Source organism: Limulus polyphemus, unplaced genomic scaffold (genome assembly GCF_000517525.1).
Source record: "Limulus polyphemus unplaced genomic scaffold, Limulus_polyphemus-2.1.2 Scaffold2287, whole genome shotgun sequence".
Classification (NCBI taxonomy): Eukaryota; Metazoa; Arthropoda; class Merostomata; order Xiphosura; family Limulidae; genus Limulus; species Limulus polyphemus.
This window is the reverse complement of record NW_013667897.1, coordinates 125755-139100: the sequence shown is the minus strand read 5'-3', so window position 1 is coordinate 139100 and position 13346 is coordinate 125755. Positions and strand designations below refer to the sequence as shown.

Genomic DNA, 13346 nt, shown 5'->3' with positions numbered 1-13346 from the left:
AGTGGGGTATAAAAGACTGGGGCAAATGTTTTCAATGCTTAGATAGGCAAAGAGAGGACTCCCATCCCCAATTTAGCAGTGTAAGACTAGAGGGAAGGCAGCTAGTCATCACCACCCATTGTCAACTCTTGGGATACTCTTTTACCAACGAATAGTGGGATTGACCGTTATATTATAACGCCCCCACGATTGAAAGGGCGAGCATATTTGGTGTGACGGGGATTCGAACCCGCGACCCTCAGATTGCGAGTCGAGTGCCCAAACCACCTGGCCATGCCGGGCCCCCGGGAGATTGAGAAATAGCAATAGTATCAGCGGAGGTAAGTATGTTTTGAAACAAGAGAATTTAATTGAAATATCAGGTGATTAAGGATTGAAAACTGCTTTCAAGAGTCAGCTGTTAATCAACTTTTGATTATATATTAATGATAAGTATCCCCTACTTTCAGAAAAGCTGTTATAATTTTGCCACCTTTTTTGACAATCTATTAATGTGAGAAAGCTTTTTTATCACACACCACTTTGAAAAAATAAAAACCTGACAGGATTAATGCTGAACCAGACTTGTAACTTTAACTTTTCTTCTGTTGCTTCAGATTTTCAAAGCCTTTTGTGCATCTAAACAGGCCCAAATATCACATTAAACCTCTACTGCCCAATTGTTGTTCATGACAAAAAAAAATGTTTGCACACAGTTAATTTTAGGATTGATGATTCTAAAATTGAAACAGGTATATAAAAATATATACTGTAATTTTAAGTGTTTATTTTAAATATTATGACCTAATATTTTTATATTAACCAAAAATATAGAGGTTCTCGGAACACTGCTCTACTTGATGTCTTATGAAGTACCATCATGTCAAACTGTTTTAATCATGCACCATGTTACACACCCTCATCAAAAGAATAACATCATATTTCATAACAATGAATGCCAAATGAACTACTATCAGATACAGATATTACAATCAAAGATAGTGAAAAGAAACAGCAACAGGGACAATGATGAAAATGAAGATCTTTAGGGTGAGTTATGACTAATGAAGTTAAGTTCATACTTCTGCATTTTAAACACTAAGTGTCACATAATTATGGAGCAGAACTTGATTACTGCATTGAAACCATCTTGAAATGCACTACAAAAAAAATTACATATGCTTCAATTTAGGTACATTTAATTCAGGTTCCTGACAGTGAAGAGTACTGGTGTGCTGCATTTTAACTATAGTATGCAAAAACCTTGACAACTTTTGAGAAAATTACCTTCCAAGGTCCCAAAAGGTCATAATAATGAAGTTTCACAAAGGTAGTTTTACTTATCCTGATTTATGTCTTTTAATGACTATAATACATAAAACCTCCTGCAAATCCTACATATAGATTACCACAACCATGATGAGGCAGATTAGCTCCTACATAATCATTTAATCTGAGCATTCAGCATAAAAAATAAAAAAAGATCCGGGCAATTATAAAAGATTAAAATCATTGGTTATATAAAGATTTGCAATAAACAGTTGCTGAAGAGCCATCTTGTAAAAAAAGAAAATACTTAAATAGGAAAATAGTAAAGGCATAAAACATTTAAGCAAGCCAGTGTTAAATAATCTTTGTGTACATTAAAAAAACGTTTTACCATAAGAAATGATTTTATTTATTTTTCCAACAGATTCTTCTTACTAAAAGTTATTTCTAATAAATATTTTTAGGAGGGTGATTTCCAAACATAAGGTTCCAAGAAACAGGCACTTTCCAGCTTTTGTTTTTTTCAGAATCACTTCCAGAAATCTGAAAAGTAAAAAATACAAATAAACTGGTTTCAGATAATAAAAATATGTGGTTGAATCAGAACAAAATCATTTCTTATACACAAAGCTTCTATAATATAGTACCTTTTGTGAATATTTACAGCTATTATAAAACTAATAATCTGAAAAAAAGTTACTTGGTTGAAAGGAGAATAGTGTTTGACAGATAATCATAACTACTTTGTTTTTCATTACTCTATGCACAATTATAATAAATTTAAGCTTGTCCAGAATAAAAAGGAGAGAAAAATAGTACACAAGTACAACTAAGCTTTCAGTTTACCTTGGCAAAAAATAAGAAATAATTTCTATTTAAGTCTCAAATTACTCTCTTGTTTTTATACCATTCACTACAGGTGCAGTCCACATACTGCATCATATTGAATAATTTTATATTTATGCCTGTTACAGTACTCAGTGTAGAAAAAAATACAAAACAACTGAGTGCAATAACTCATTTTCTATGAAAGGTACTCAGGGCAGACCAAATAAATTAGTGAGATTAATTACAATATTGATGTTATTCTTGTTTACATTTCTTACATAAATAACATAATAAGGACTCTGTAACAAACAAAATGATTGATTCACAAGAAACTTGGAACATAAATAGTTTAGAATGATGTGTTTTAAAAATCCCACAGGTAAAAAATACACACAACAAATGTGGTACAAACATACCATCAATCAGATTTAACCACTATTCACTAATGCTACAAATGGCATAGCAAGAAAATAGTAATTAAAAAATCAAGCAGATTGTTTACTTGAGAAGCCCACTACATCCCATATTTTTACTACATTTAGATGTATGAAGCCAGTTATAGAAAAGAGGTTTTCAAACATTATATATGTTATAGCAAACATTGCCTCACTTGTTCTCCTTTAATTACTAACCCTATATGCATGGGCTCAGGTCATTGGACCAAGCCTGCACTGAAAAATTAATACATAATATAATTCTGAATTTATTACATTTCTTCATAAAATCTTGGAAGCTTTCAGTAAACATTAATATTATGTTATAGAAAAAAAAGAATTTTCAATATGGATTTTACTGGAATTTACCAAGTCAGTCTGACTCAGACTCTGAATAGTCTGAGTGCAAGGTGAATTTCATGTTAAGAATAAAACTACTTTTTTTTCATCTTACAGCTTTCATATTTCATTTCCATAACCTCTAGAGCTTCCTAAATGAATATTAAATTTTTTTTCTGTAAAACATTATATTTTACCTGTTATTTTCTTTACCCTAACACTAATTGTATACAGGTCCATTAAATTTCAAAGATCTTGTAACCATGTGACAAAAACAGCGAAAAAAATCTAAATTGTCCCTTTTTTGTCTTTATAGAATGACTGCATATTGTAACAGACAATTACACACTATTTATACTTACAGCCAAAGCTAATATTTTTCAAATCTCCTGGTTATCTAAATTTATTGCTTTACAGATGCACTTTAAGCATGGCAAAAGCAATTTATCACAGCAGGACAATTTTGTATAAACAAAGGATTAAATAGCCAGCATTTATTGTCAAATTAAATCATCTGTACTCACAACATGTGCATGCTCTCAAGTATTTTTTACTTAATTTTTTTTCTATTTCAATTTTCTTACGTAACCTAATAAGTTTCTAAGTATGATGTTTTACTTATTTTAATAACAATAAATAAAAAAATATACAAAAAGACATAAAATTTAGTAATTACATGTGGTTCTTGTACTTTTTTGCTTTTGAAGTCTTGATAAAAGTTAACCCTACTGATATTTTATTTTTTGCCGAGTTTTCTTTATTACTTCACTTAATCTTTCTTTGTTTCAAATATGCAATTTAGAATATAAGATAACACACACACACACACACACATAAAGAATACAATGGCCTATAACTATTATAGTTTAACTAGCTTTGTAATTAAACTATAAGTGGGTTAAAATAATTCTCATGACTGATTGAGATGACTCAGCAATAGCAAAAAATCAAACTGTAAACTGAATAATAAATCAAGTTCTAACAAACTAGCCTAACATAAGGAAAGCAGCAAGTGTCAGGGAGAATTAGTGACATTTTTTGAAAGAATGTGGAAGGAGGCATAAACGTTCACTGAAAATTTTCCAGGGAGAGGACAAAGTCAAAATCAAGGAACGATGGATCTGCCTTCAAATTTTGCCATTACAGTTAAGAGAACAGGCAAGCTCCTACAGTCAGATTTGAATGGTTTAATATTTCTAAGGTTAGTTTAAGCTATACTGCAGACTTGCAGCTACATATACTCCATAACAGTAAATTCTGGTTAACCCAAACTACGCTGTCTAATGGCATGTCTGCAAGACTGTAACAATCTCTTTTATAACCTGCTGCCAGTATTACCAGTAGGTGGCAACAGGTTGACCCCGATCACATTGTGTCAGGGCTCATGGGATGTTGGCAATATCCCGTTGGTCTCTTTGATGACCTGAGTTAAAACTGCCATGTCCAATATTCAAGAAGCTGCCATGGTAGTGATGTTTTTCAATATTTAACTACAGGGTAGGTATCTAGAGATTTTAAGTAAAGCTGCTGGCAAACATGGCAACTTTTATTAGAATTGAAAATCAAGTGTAATAAATATAAACTCCATGACAGAAACAAAATGCACAAACTCAAACACACTAATAAGTGTCTTACTATATCATGGCTATGTAGCCAAAAACATCATAAACATTTGGAAACAAGTATCAAAAGAATACATTATAAATAGCAAAGTTACTTTTATTCCAAAACCAAACACCAAAGTCAAAGTTCCTCTTAGGAAGGTATATTCTGGTAACTTCAATGACAGAAGCTTCTACAAGCATGAATGTGGTAACACTTATATAGGCAAAATAGGACACAACATAAGCATTAGGATCAAAGAACATAATAATCTCCCATCACAATGAACCAACATCCAATTAACATCAACAACTTTTAAATATTGTGCAATGAGAACAACATTAATAGAAGAAAAATAAAAGAAACATTAATTATTTGTGAACTAAAACCTAATTTAAATCAAAACACTATATGTTTCTAACTTGGAACAAAATTCTCCTGCAGTATTTCACACAATTGATGACAGCTACCCAATGGCCATGAGTGGTCGAAACAACGAGTGGTTGTAATAAAGTTAAACAAAAAAATTTGAAATAATCCACTCAATAGCTGTATCTTTGGGCTTTTATTTCGTTTGGTAGAGAATGTTGAAAAACTCCAATTAAAAAAGCTATGGTGACTTTGTCTCCATGGAATGCAAGCTCTAATCCATAGATGGCATTCAAGCATATTAAAAAAAATTCAAAAAATAGCTAAAATTGGATAGATATAATATATAATTGAAAACCAACATTGATACCTAATGATGCCATGTTAACAGTGGCAAAACATTGTTTTTAAATGATATATTTTTTCTATCCCATTTTAGCTGTTTTTTGAATTTTTTAAATTTTGTAGAGTGTGGGATACCTCCAACATTTTATTTCATTCAAGCATATTTTTATTAAACTAGAAAATTGTGTGGATGTCACAACATTACAGTCAGAAAACAAAAAATAAGAAACTACAAATCAGATTTATAATGGTACTTATTGATAAAGCATATACCAATAATTTTATACTTTTTTAAAGATTTATGAATAAATTGTTATCAACAAAATGAATTTCACCAATACTTCTCATTTAGCGGGTTAAAGCAGTAATTTGGTATGATAAGTTGTTGAGAGGAACTAGCTACATCAATTTTGAAGAAATACGGTTGAAAATTTTTGGTGACCCCCACCCCCAAAACATTTTCATTCTAACTACCCTTATGCTCTCATGGATCATCTAAAAATTCACTTATGATGACTGTAAAGCCACCTATATTGACAAAACTAAACATCAATTAAAAATACGAGCCTAAAAACAAATGGGAGTTTCAAGCAGAAGCTGTCCACTGGTAAATCCTTATGCTTCTACCATTTGCCTACATTGTGAAATTAATAACCACTCGTTCTCTGTATGCAATTTTTTAATCTTAACATCAGGGTTATCAGACTACGAAGTTCTGATTAAAGCAAACTTATTTATCTCTAATGAACACTCAAATCTAATTTTTTTCTCAGCTTTTCTTACTTTATTATCTAATTTCTATTTTATTTTTCTTCAATCATTAAATGTTTTCCAGCTTATGTTGTGTTTTTCTGTACTACTGCTTTGCAGTACTTATTATATATGTACATTTACCATATATACATATGTTTCATGTAATTTTCTAGTTTGCTGATGATGGAATGTGTAAATTCTGAAGTGTTCAAAGTTAAAGAGAGAAACAAAACAGCCTACCATTTCTTGACATAATCATCATCATCACACAAAAAAAAAAATTACTACAGCTGTATACAGAAAATCTACCCACACCAGTAGCAGGATAACACAACCTCCATGCACAGTAACTCCTCTTAGGCACTCATGATAATGTCATTCTTTGAAGAGGCAAGACAAAAAATGTGCACTGGTAGTGGGGAGGATGAACGGGAATGTGTGTATCTATTGAAAATACATTTTCAGATTAGGAAAATGTTAACTTTCAAGACGATAACTCACCTCTAAACACAAAAATACTAGAATCCCATATTGAAATGGTGGAGAGACCATTGCAAAATTTTACTTAGCTGAACTCCCTTCAGAAAAGGCCCAAAGAAAAGCTCAAAAGAGGCATACCTATAGAAGATCACATTTTATGTAGTGTGACTGTACAGAGTGTGCTCACCTCGACTCTACTAAAAATGCATTTGCTGCAGGAGGAGGGCACATTATTTATGTATTATGATTTTAAGCAATGACCTATATGACAATGAGAGTGTCACCACCATTCAACTTATCACCATATTGTTCTACTCCCTACCAGTGAAGATTCTCCACTGGCCAAAAAAATAGGCAGTCACTTCTGTGGTTCTGGCTTTTTCCATGACAGCCCATAGAATTGGTAAGTCTGGATCAGATAATTAACTAAATTTGCAAACCATGAGGATACCTCAGAGTGGTTTTGTAGAATGCCCAATCTTGCAATGGGCACTGGTAGAGCCAGGTTGAATTGTTTGAGATCTTGCCATTATGTTGCCTTGATGTGGGTTTTGGGAAATATGCATATACTGGGAGGCAACATTAGCCACCTGTAGAGATCCTTTTTGGCAGAAAGGGAGAGAACTGAAAAAGAAAACATGCATACCCATTTAAAAGATGGTGATTAAATAAAAGTATGGTGCCAGTGAAAGTCTTAAATCCTGTGGGAGATGAAACAGCCAGATGGTGAAGAGAATGAGTAAGGAACATGTGGGGAGTCATCCACATGTCCACATGGAGGATCTCATCTTAGGATTGGCAAAGATGGGAAGTAAGAGATGGAGAAAGGTAACAAACTGAATGTGAAAAAATATGAAATACCTTGCAAGCATCCACATCCATAGACAAACTACCAACCAGAGGAATCAATGTACCCATCCAGTAAGAGTAGAAGGAGAGAGGTCCCTGAAAAAATAGAAGTCCCAGGGTAGGAACAGATGGTGGCAGGAATCCCAAAAGAGAAAAGTCCATGATAATCAACTCCAAATATCCAAACCAAAAACAGGAGCTGATCTGGGTCTGACAATCATAGTGAAAGATAGAATGAAGGGAGACAGGAGAAAAAGGGCAGTTAACCTCCAAAGTGGCAGAAGTCTGAAGAAGGAAAAGCTGGTCCAGATACAGGAGTATACAAGTGTGGTGGAAGAAGGCACAAGATGCATCAATAGCATAAATAACTGAATGATGATGATGACAGGCAAGAAGATGGAGGAAATATGACATGAGAAAAAAGGTAGTACCAAGAGCAAGAAGTCAATGGCTCAAATAGGGCACTTATGAGTGTGTGCAAAAACCATATAAAGGACCCAGGCAAGAAGGATGGTGAACAAAAAGAAGGAGCAAAAGAAAGTGGAAAAGATAGGGAAAGAAAATACTTTATGGTACCAGGAAAAGCAAATTGCAATGGACAATGCCACCCAATAACGAGTAATGGCAGAGACCAACAAATCATGGTTGAACAGCCATGCAAAAAAGGCAGAACACAGTTGTATGGCAGGGAGGAAAGAACAGACATAGTGGAAGGACAAAAAGGTTACACGATAGGAGAGTCTGGCCCAAAACGCAATGGCCTGGACAAATCTCATACATGAAGATGGAGTGACAACCTCCTTTGACAAAAAAGTGGATGTGCAAGGTTGAAGTAAGAGTGAGGGGGAGATTGGGTATGTGAAGAGGGGGGTGTGAACATCAAATGAAGAAGAAGAAGAGGAAAACAAGAGGTGAGACAGTAAGATTCAAGGAGTGTTGCATATCAAGTCAAAGATCAAAGGAATAAGTGGAAGAGGAGTGTAGACTTACAGAAAAAGGTTAGACCAGCACAAGCTGAGAGCTTCAACAGCCAAAGGATGAAAAACAGTGCACTGGAGGAGAGGAATAGTGGAGTCAAGAAGGTTGACAAAGGCATATAGAGAGACATATCCACCAATAGCAAACCCAACAAAAGATCTGGGGGGTGGAAAGACCATTTTGTGAGTAAAACACAGTCCAGATTAGAGAGGTGGTCTACCTAGGTACACAGCTTCAGGCATAACAGACAACAAAAGAAACCAAAAGTGAATGAGTCCAGAAGAGTAGGTGCAATGCCTATAAGCAAAGGTTCTAGAATGAATGTCCCTTAACAGTAAATGTAAGAAATGACCATGAATATGTTATAGTGGATAGTGACCTATTGATTTACCAGAAGGGGCAGGAAATGGGAACATGCCCAACAAGCCACAAGGAGTTCGAGCATGTTGAGGTGGAGCGAACACCCATCCTATATCCAAATGCCAGAAGTTATGTCATCATCCAGAGATGCACCTCAATTTGAAAGGGAAGCATTAGTAATGAGAAAAATCGGGCTTGGTAAGGGAACAGGAGAAGTAGTATAGTCAGGGTCAAGTCACCAGGACAGTTGTTTGAGAAGAGCAGAGTGGAGGTTCACAAATGAGGACAACAAAACCTGAAAAACAATCCCTTGGATCCCCAAGGATCGTGGAGGAAGTGCATGAGTCCTTTGGGGTGAATGAGGGGTTTCAGAGAACTCAGAGGCCACAAAAGCAAAAGAACATCTCATGCAGAATAAGAATGAGAAGTGCAAACCCTGGTGACCAAATACTTCATAGTTTGCAGGCAAAGAGGGGAAAGATGAACTCAGTTGAGACAAAAGATAATGCCCAGAAATACCAAATATTGAGTGGACATGAGAAAGGACTTTGATATCTTGACAAACCACTCCAACAGAGTAGCCTCCTGCAAAAGAAGGTAGGTATGAGAAGAAAATACCAGCCACGAATTGGTTGACAGAAGTCACTCATTCAAGAAAAGGAATGACAACCCCAGGCTGTGAAGATGGTGATTGAAAGCCTTCATGATACAGTAGACTCTCCCTATTAAGATCACCTTTGGGTTTGAACAAAAGTGGTCTTACTAGGGATCGACCAGTTCATCAATTAATGGTAAAATGTTTGAATACTGAATTGTAATGCTATGCGAGATATTTTATTGCATATTGTACATCCAAACTATAAATATTTGTTCATTTCTTATATATTTTCTATTTTATTGTCTTTATTTTCCTCATTTAAAGTATTTTATAAATTGTAGTCACAGAACATGTGTGCATATGTATTTTATTACACAAAAAATTTGGTGAGGTTTACTTGTTTTTTTTAATGTAGAGTTAACGATTTTACTTTGAACAATATCTTCTACATTATGTAAATTGTGCATAGTTTTATGAATGCTGGGTTTTTTTAGTGCAAACTTCTTCATGTCTGCAATGCACTTCAGCATCTTTAGACTGGTCACTGTCATCGTCTTCAAGGTCACTGTCTTCAGTAGTATGGTCACCATTTAGGTCGTTGAGAAATTCTTGTTCCCAGTTGTCACAGAACTAATTGGGAAAGTTATTGTCTTGGTCGACGTATTTGTTGGGGTTGGTGATGACATTGGGAAGATGGTCTTTAGGGAGCTGTAGTAGTTGAGCCAAAGGAATGTTGTACTCTTTTTGTCTTCACTGTTATCAACTGAGGAGGAACTGAAGCACTTTAATATGGTGCTGGTCTTGATTTCACGCATGGCAGAATTGATCGAAGCACAAGCATTTAGCACACTGACACTTTTTACCAAGTTTGTGAGCAACATGCCTTTATCCATGTTTGATAACATAGAGCAGACTAGGCTTTGAATGCATGAATAATACCCTGGTCAAGAGGTTGTAGCACTGATGTTGCATTGGGAGGCAAGAACACAATTTTGACATTACTAAGATTCACTTGACTGTGCGATGTGGCACTGTTTAACAGCAAGACAATGTTGCAATAATGAGCTTTCATGAGCTGATTGAAGCCTGTAACCCAGTCTTGGAAGACAGTGCTGGTCATCCATGCTTTCTTGTTAGCATACCAAGCTATGGATAAGTCACCCTTTATGTTTAAGTTTTTGAAGCACCTGAGTTTTGTGCTCTTACCAATCACAACAGCAAATTCAAATTCACCAACACATTGTCTATCTTTTGATCACTTCTCCCCCAGCACACTGTTCACCTTTTACACATAAGGTTTTGTCTGGTAAACCATGTTATCTGACCCCAGTTTCATCCATATTGTATATTTCTCTAGTTGCAAATATCCCTCTATAATAGCAGGCAATTTGTCATTCCATTCATCATCTGTCATGGTATCGACACTCCACATTCACCACTGATTGAAAGTTGTGAAATGTTATGCCTGGCTTTGAATTTAGTGAGCTATCCAGATGATGTATTGAAGTCAGAAAGATCCAGAGTAGTGGTTATTGTAAGTGACTTTTCTTGCAATATAGGTCCAGAAACTAGAATTTCCATAGCTCGAGCTTTCTGATGCCAAGACCATAATGATGATTCAAGGTCGTCACTCACAAATCTAGAAAAAATGCATTTTTGTGAAGACGGTTGATTCTCTTGAAACACTGTCATATATATTCAGCCTTACACTTCAAAATTTGCTGGATTTGTGTTTTGCTGACATTAAACTCTTTAGCTAATTTGTGCTGGCTTTTATTACTGGCATTATGTGCCTGAATAACTTTTACTTTATCTGTCGATGATAGCCCAACACAGTCAGATGGTTTTGCCTTTGGCATAATTTTGGAATAGAATTTCTATGTCACGGAGATTTATAAGAGCATACAACAATAGCTTTCACATGCAATCGAAATAGAATAAACTGATGTTTTACTCATTGACTGATGTGGTATTTATATACAGTGTATCTGTAATGATAACGTTATCAAAGAGTATGTGAAAACATTGCCCTTTCAATTGGCTTCTTTTTTTGGCTGCCTCCTATTAAATATATAACTAATAGAAAGCCTAGATTTCAATTAATTGATTGCAATATGATTCATGCCATGTAATGTTACAGATAATTGAAAATTTAGCAGATGAGAAAAATTTTTCCCCACGAGAACATAGTGGGGATCTAAGTTGAATTTTTAACTGATCAAGTCACCATTAGAGCCAGAAAAATTCTGACAGATACCTAACTTTCTCAGTTGTTGACGTGTTATTATTCTGTGTTCTTTCATGCATTATTTACTTAAAGAAAAAAATATTTTGTGGACTAGTAGCATTGGTAAAAGTATTAGGGCTAACACAGAAGGACAGCCAATGACAAAAAGAAAAAAAGGTTACACGGGAAAGTGCTATATTTCTTGTTTTCTTAACTATTCTTTATTTATTATTATAAAAGTAACTAAACATGTAAAAATTTTAGGCTAGATAAGGTTAAATTAGGTAATATAAATAAAAATAATGATAATAATAATAATAAAACTTTTCAATGAGGTACACTCGCTAGGACGAACAGCTTGCGAGTAGCAATTCAATTAGTGTAACATTTGCTTCATGTTACCACGTATTATGAATCTTTTTATGGTGGGAATTTTAAAAATCATGGTCTAAAAGGCAATAAAACAATAAAATTTACTTAGAAAAACCATCAGAGTAACTTAAAAGTGACATGCTCCAAGTGTTGTCAAATACTGAACACGATTGCAATCAACAACAACCACACTTGTCAATGTTTATCCTGAACAAAAAACAAACAGCGGGAGGTTCCAATGTGGAAAGTCAACAATGGCCTCAGGATTGATTTCAGTGGTCGTAGTATGGAATGGGGGAGGGGTCAGCCTGAGAAAATATTTTATAATGGTAAAGATAGGCAAATTTTTGGGACTGTAATATTTTGCTGAAATGTGTGTGTGTGTGGGTGGGGGGGTCCTCTTTGAAAAGATGGTTACTCAGGGTGAGTCAACTGCACAAATAAATACAAAAGGGGCCAATGCTATGTCAAAGGGAAAAGCAAGGAATTTGTAGACATGAATCTGATGGACAGAATGGAGAAAGCACAAGAACAAATCAATAGGGCGTGTAAGGAAGATGTTGACACGTCGACCATTACCAACTGCAGACTGGGTCCAAAAGACCATAGACAGTGTCAGAGGGAGGCAAAAAGATAATGAGAAGATGAGAGACCATGAGGGAGAAAATTAAAGATAGCTGTGAGCAGAAAATGAAACCAACTGCAGGTGAAAATGAAGAGATGGGTACACAAAGGGCCAAACATGACATGAAAGTCAATAACAAGACTATTGATGGACCAAACATAAGGCCTGGAACTGGAATGGGAAGGTTAGGAGTAGAACAATCCAGATGAGTAAAGGTGTCAAAGGGCAAAGGCAAGAAAGAAGAAAAAACCTATGAAGATAATGAGGATTGAAGTCATACAACTTCAGTCCAAATCTTCAGGGAGAAGAGATCACCACTGAAGACATCTGGGCGAAGTAAAGGAGCCTAATGAAGACCATCTATACAGATGGAAGAGTTAAAAGAAATGCAATTCAACCGAAAAAGTCCCAATAGTAGAGGAATAAAGTAAGGAGGGACAGAGCAGAAAAAGTGGAACAGGCTAAGCTGACAAACAGAAGAAAAATAAATTTTACCCAGAAACCCCTCTTGAGCATAATGAAGTGCCTCAGACGAAAGGTGGAGAGCGGAGGGGGAATACATGAGGGTGGTAAGAAAAAACCGAGGATGTGCAAATGAGGAACAAAAGAGCAAAATAGAAGGCAAGGGGCCCAATCCTCAAGCAGGCCAAATAAATATCAAAGATAGGGAATTACAAAGGAAAGGAAGAATGCCTTCAAGTGAGAACAAGAGTCACAAATGCAAGGGGATGAAGCATTTGGGTGTGTGAGAGAGAGGAGCTTTTTGAGAAAGGAAAGAGCATAAACCATAATATCAAGGAAAAAGGTAAATCCCATGAATTGGGTTCAAGGATTCAAGAACAAGAAACCTTTACTTTTTCAATATGGGGTCCGTCAATGTAAAGACCTCATATCCATTTTGTGCTTGTTATAGTTTTCATACTATAACTTTTAAATCAG

General features: G+C 35.1%; 1 protein-coding gene across 1 annotated transcript in view; it reads right to left on the bottom strand.

Moving 5' to 3' along the window:
• Positions 1-831: 831 nt before the first annotated feature.
• The window catches only part of LOC106466520 (proteasome assembly chaperone 2-like), a 95962-nt gene continuing 83447 nt past the window's right edge, over positions 832-13346 (bottom strand). Inside the window, exon 7 of the mRNA XM_013926811.2 lies at positions 832-1791. Within this exon, the coding sequence (XP_013782265.1) occupies positions 1696-1791 (96 nt within the window). The 3' untranslated portion in view covers positions 832-1695. The remainder of the gene's footprint in view (positions 1792-13346) is intronic.